The 6,047-nt window shown below is 40.9% G+C and overlaps 1 protein-coding gene across 1 annotated transcript; it reads right to left on the bottom strand.

Moving 5' to 3' along the window:
- Positions 1–3,990: 3,990 nt before the first annotated feature.
- LOC124700343 (putative F-box protein At1g47790) lies at positions 3,991–5,750 on the bottom strand. The gene is made up of 2 exons (XM_047232487.1): positions 5,665–5,750; positions 3,991–5,548 (listed from the first exon to the last, which is right to left on the bottom strand). The coding sequence occupies exon 2, from the start codon at positions 5,538–5,540 to the stop codon at positions 4,320–4,322; it is 1,221 nt and encodes a 406-aa protein (XP_047088443.1). The 5' UTR covers positions 5,541–5,548; positions 5,665–5,750; the 3' UTR covers positions 3,991–4,319.
- Positions 5,751–6,047: the final 297 nt, after the last annotated feature.

The raw sequence follows: 6,047 nt of genomic DNA, 5'->3' as shown, positions 1-6,047 counted from the left end.
CTGAAAATAAATCATGATGTAGTCAGTATTGTATCCCACAAACGTGTAAATTTTCAACTATAAATAATGTGTATTTTCTGCTGCACAAAAATAACAAATATGTGGATCTGAGTATGGTGATTCAAATCTCCAAAAAAAAAAATCAGAATTTGTCATTTTTGTGTAGCTCAGAAAACAAAACATTTATAATTGAGATTTTATACGTTAGTGGAATACATCATTGGGTACTTTTAAAATTTTACTATACATAATTTTTTGAAATGTATAAATATAATTTTCGAATTTTTTAATACACTGAGATGCCCATGATCCAAAAGAATTTTTCGCATTTCTTGGAGCTTCTTTGGAGCTCTGCTAGTCTGCAGGTTCGAAGGCACCGAAGGGTTTTGGTATGGCTGCTTCGTTCAGTCTTTGACGGAAGTGGGCGGATGCCCCAACAATTTTGTTCCACCTGGCTGCATGTAATTGCGCGAATGTCACCGTATGCTGCTGCAGTCGCGCTTAACCGAACACAGATTGTGCTTTATTTTTATTTTTGTAGAGATTCACCATTATCTCATTTCGAAATATAATCTGAAACATACACAGCTACATTTTTTTGCTACCTTTTGCGGTGCAGAAGATAAGGGTTCATTAGTACTGGTGAAATGAACTTATTACAAAGCTTCAATATTTCTTCAACTTAACCTCGCCGCCTACTTCAATCCCACTAAACAGTTCTTCTAAATTAATACTACCTTGAATTTAATAAAAATATATAACAATGATCACCATGACGAAAAGAAGACGTTACAAATCTCAATCCGGAGCAGACAAGGCGTTGATTCAGACAAATGTCTATGTCGTTGGGTCAGTTACAGATCTAGGCATGCGTGTTGGAACTTTGCGGATCGAACTTGCTCTGCATAAGCTTAAACACGGTTGGGACATGCCCATTTATTTCTATGCCCACAAAAATCATCAGAAAAAATAACAGTGAGCAAGGTGTGTGTCAAAATTGTTGAAGTGAACCAACGTGTGTGTCAAAATGTCAAATTTTGTTAGCAACAGTACCTGTAAAACAAGCATATCCAGGCAAAATAATTGAAATCACCCAATTATTCATAGTTGAGTCTTTTTGTATGTTTGTGTTGGTTGTGGGTGCTAGTCAAGCATGCCGCTTGATGTTCATATATAGTTGAGTTTGTATGACCATCATCAGGTTTTTTTACCAGCTTCTGCATCAAAAATGAAATAAAGAAGTTTGTGTACCAGCAATTGTGCAGCAACGAGATCGGCGCACCACATTTTTTTGGTTGTACATTTGAATCGACTGACCATCCTTGCTGGCTGCTGGCGCACCACCTTTTTTTGCCAGGCATGTACTTCCCTTATCACATGCCCACAAGGCTTTCTATCTATGACAATTAGATCGCACACCTGCATAATTCCTAACTGCCTGAAACCTGAACCAACAAACAAACCTACACGAGTACATCCATTTCAGATACAAATGCCTGCCCTGGTTTCTGCTAATACCCTTTTTTTATACCTGAAGCACAAGCCTACCTGTCCTGCCCATTTCAGTCTTGTAAGGTCCAGGTTGCCAAAGTTGAGCTGAATTCATCAATTGCAGAAAACATGAACAGAAAGATCTTGCTGAAAGTAAATACCTTACCAAAAGTACTGTAGGAATAAGATGAAATAGACACCGCACCAATCACAAGTCCGAATGAAACTTTCAGTAACTTAACAATTTGACATGTTGCACTAGCTAATATTAGGATTTCAGATAATCATGGTCATTCGATATTATGGCCAAAAGGGCCAAGTTACAGCATAACTTAGACTCAGAGCTAACTGTGTCTAGAACAACAGCTAGACAAACAAAAAGAATACTAACCATGTTTTTTGAAAATAAAGATACACTTATATTTTGGGTGACCAGGCATGGCTCCCAAATGAAAATAAAGCTAGCAGTTGTGTCAGCAACAACAAACTGAACAACATAATTCGAGTACATGCCGAAGTGCACGGACAAATGATTCAGCCTACAGACTAATCAATTTTCAGAGGAAGCATAGGGGTGGTTTGAAGGTAACACTACTGCCCATCTGCAACTGCTAATACCTCTGAGAACAAGGGAACATAAGGTAGATATCTCTGATAATTGCCTTTCTCAAGATTAAGGATATGGACAAATTTCTGATGCTGCATATCGTATGATGCCAAGCTGTTACCTCCAAAGGAAACAAAAAACAAAACAGTCTCGCAATCTGGATGAATTGCGAACACCCTCCGCTGCACCCTGGTTGTGCCCAAGGGCTCATCATTGCTCGCACTATGCTTCAAAACCCACTCCTTACTATCATAATTCTCAAGGCACGAGAGTGATCTTTGTAGCTATGGCAACGTTCTTGCTACTGTTGATATGAGCTTGGGTTGTACTAGCAATCTATCATAGTACAAGCACCCCAATGACAATCCACAATTCTAAAGATTCACCATTATTTTCACCGATCGTTTTGGAGTATAATCTGAACGTCTACCTTCGTGGTGCAGTTGACAGGATTTCATTACTGCTGGTGAAATAAATTTATTACTCCCTCCGTCCATGAAACATGTCAGAGGTTTCCCAAAATTCAGATGCATCTAGATACTATTTAATGTTTAGATACATCCAAATTTAGACAGGCCCAGGGAGTACTGTAAAAGTTCTCGGTGAATTCTATCTTGTTCTTTAGTATCAATATTTCTTCAACTTAACGTCGCCATCTCATTGAAATGGGCATGCCTTCCTTTCCTCGTTCCTACAATGATACCAGCTGTGGTGGCTGATTATAAGGGTTTTGTAGCTGTAGAGACAAACCTACTATGTATTTTATTATATTTTCAGTGTACGCCGCTCCCATGCACGACCACATTTTTTATCAAACTTTCTTTATTGAAAAACAAATTATTTAATATATTCTAACAATACTCTACTTGTTTGTTCTGATCAAACTAATCCACCGAGAAATTCTACGAATCTGATGATCAAAATAGAATAATTACTCAAAGTGTTGGATCTCACACAAATAATAGGTACACAAAATATATATGAACGAATCACCTGTTAGCTAATGTAGTGCATCTCTTGGCATTCAGTAATGCTCGGTGTAACATCTAAGCAATCCTTCTAAACTAAATTTTGAATTAAATAAATATATATTGTCACTATGGAAAATATTAGGTTACAAATCTCACCCTTAAGCCAATGAGGCCATGATTTCTTTGCACAGATCTAAGCGTGCGCGCATTGAACTTGTACTTCAGAACATGGTTGAAGTGAATCAAATTTCAAGCGTTGTCAGTGTGTAACAAAATGTCAAATTCTGGTAGTAAAAGTGGAGAACGCTCACCTCTAACACACATAGATTCAGTCAAAATCATTTTTTATTCAGGAAAAATCATTGTATATTCTTCATTGTCCATAGTTAAATCAGTGTGAATATCATAGTTTTTGACCAGCTTCTGTGTCAGAAATAAAATAGAATAAAAGAAAAGAAGTTTTGGCACCAGCCATTGGTACACTAAATTTCTCCTAGATGCGTTTTTCCCCCTGGTTAGATGCCCATGAGACCTGTTAGAGCGCACAACTGCATAACAGCAAGTGCCTGAAGCCCTGAAGCAAACAAACAGACATACAAGAGTACATGTTATTGTCCTGAAGATGGCATCTACTACTTCCCTAGCACATACAAATGCCCTGTCCTGGCTCCTTCTAATACCCCTTTTTTTATATCTGAAACACAAACCTATATTTCATGTTCATTTCAGTCTCTTAAGGTTAAGAGACCAGGTTGCTGAAACTCGACTGAATTCATCAAATTCACTAATTACAGCAAACATGAACAATAAGAGATTGCTCAAACAAAGTACCTTACCAAAACACAATAGGAATAAGATGCAATAGACATCACAAAAATAACCAGTCCTACTGAACCTTTCAGTACACTTGACAGTTTGACATGTTGCACTCGCTAACATTAGGATTTAAATTAATCATAACCATTCGATATTATGGCCAAGAGAGCCAAGTTACAGCATAATTTAGCCTCACATAACTAATTGTGTCTAGAACAACAGCTAGACAAACACAAACAGTAGTAACCATGCCCTTTAAAAATAATGATATGCTTAATCTGTTGAGTGACCAGGCATGGCTCCCAACTGATAATAAAGCTAGGAGCTGTTTCTGTGCCAGCAAATTGAACAACATAATTCAAGTAGATCCAGAAGAGCCTACAGACAGATAAACCTTCACAGGAAGTATATATAGGGGTTATTCGTAGGTAACACTACTGCCCGTCGGCATCTGCTAATGCCTCTGAGAACAGAGGAACATAAGGTAGATATACTCGAACATTGTCTTTCTCAAGATTAAGGATATCGACAAATTTCTGATGCTGCATATCATACGCCAACATATCACCTCCAATGGGAACCAAAAAAACGGTACTGCAATCTGGATGAATTGCGAACACCCTGAACTCCACCCAGATTATGCCCAAGGGATCATTAATGCTGGCGCTATGCTTCAAGACCCACTCTTTACTATCATGATTCTCAAGGCACCAGAGTGTTATCTTGGTAGCTTGAACAGTATTCTTCTTACTGATATGAGTTTGGGTTGTAGTACCAGCATAGTACAAGCACCCCTGTGATAATCCAATTGCTTCAAAACTAGAGCCAATGGGTAGATGGATAGTCTTCCACGCCTTCCCCTCCATGTCCACCTGGACCAGCACCATCAGGGCAGATTCTTTGTCGATGTTTATGGTGTTCAGCCTGCCAACCAGGTGCAGCATGCCACCAAAGAAGACGCTCCTAGTCCGACGGAACAATTTAATTTTGTCAAACAACTCACTGTCTCTATGAATCCAGGCTCCAGTTTGCGACGAGAAGATGTCCACTCCTCTGGCACAATTTTCCACACCCGAAATGGTCTGCCAAAATTGAAGAACGTGGAAATGGGACGAAACTGCCGGATCGAAAGCCAGACGTGTGGTACTGTAAAATCTGGTTGCCATAGCCTGAGGTGGAGGGGGCAGCTCGATCCACCTTTCCGTGGCAGGATTGCACACGACATGACGGTATTCATCCTTATCTGAGTCAGGAGTCTCCTTGTTGTAGCAGGCGCAGAGAAGAAGGCCATTGCAGGTGTCCTCAAGGGCGATATACTTGAACTTGTTAGGTTGCAGGAAATGGAGGGAAGGGTCGACCGGCAATGCGCCGCCTGAGACGCTGGCAAAGTGTCCGCTTAGGGCGCCGCCCGGCTTGTATTTATTGTACAGGAAGCCAGCAAGGGTCTGAGGCAGCTTTTTGCGGTGGGCGGGGTCGGCAATGAGGTCGCGCCAGGCCGTAGAGACGCACTTGAAACGGCGAACGGACCTGGCTGGGAGGTGAGAGAGGACCTCCAAGATGAGGTCGTCGGTCAATAGGCTGGCCGCCGTCGCTGGAGGGCTATCCTGCCTCAGCTTCTTCTTGGAGCTCTCCTCCTTGTCCTCCTCCGTGTCCATGGCGTGACCTGAGCGACAAAGGCAGGAGTTCGGTTAGGTCGATCTACAAATCCAGCAAGGAACTCATCAATCTGGAGTTGGGATACTAGGTGGTGATCTACGGTGGAGAGGGAAGAGAGGAGACCTTCGTCTGGAGCGGTAATGGCGATGGGCGACGGGGAGGCGGCGGAGCTTCGCTTCTCCGAGGGAACGAGGAAGTAGAGCCGGCGAGAAATTAATGGGCTCAAAGAGACAACGATGAGATGAAAAGAAAAAAATATAATTCGGTTTGGGCCGAGCGTGGGGAACGAGCAATTGTTCAATGGATTTACATTATTATCATGGATTTGCATATTTAAAAGCACATTGTTAAAAGCACGTTGTTATTGACCAGTGGTTGGATGGATAGGAGAGCACTGACAATCCTAGACCACCAGAGTTTAAACCCTATGTTTAATCTTTTGGTGTCTTATAAAAGCGGAATATTTTTCAGTGGAAGATAGTGAGGCATGTAGTGACATAAGTTTC

Source organism: Lolium rigidum, chromosome 3 (assembly GCF_022539505.1).
Source record: "Lolium rigidum isolate FL_2022 chromosome 3, APGP_CSIRO_Lrig_0.1, whole genome shotgun sequence".
Lineage (NCBI taxonomy): Eukaryota > Viridiplantae > Streptophyta > Magnoliopsida > Poales > Poaceae > Lolium > Lolium rigidum.
Note: the sequence above shows the minus strand (reverse complement) of the source record. Positions and strands in the feature narration are given on the sequence as shown.

What these genes read in the sequence shown, in the direction of transcription:
- LOC124700343 (XM_047232487.1), bottom strand. Translation starts at nt 5,540, where the DNA reads ATGGACACGGAGGAGGACAAGGAGGAGAGCTCCAAGAAGAAGCTGAGG.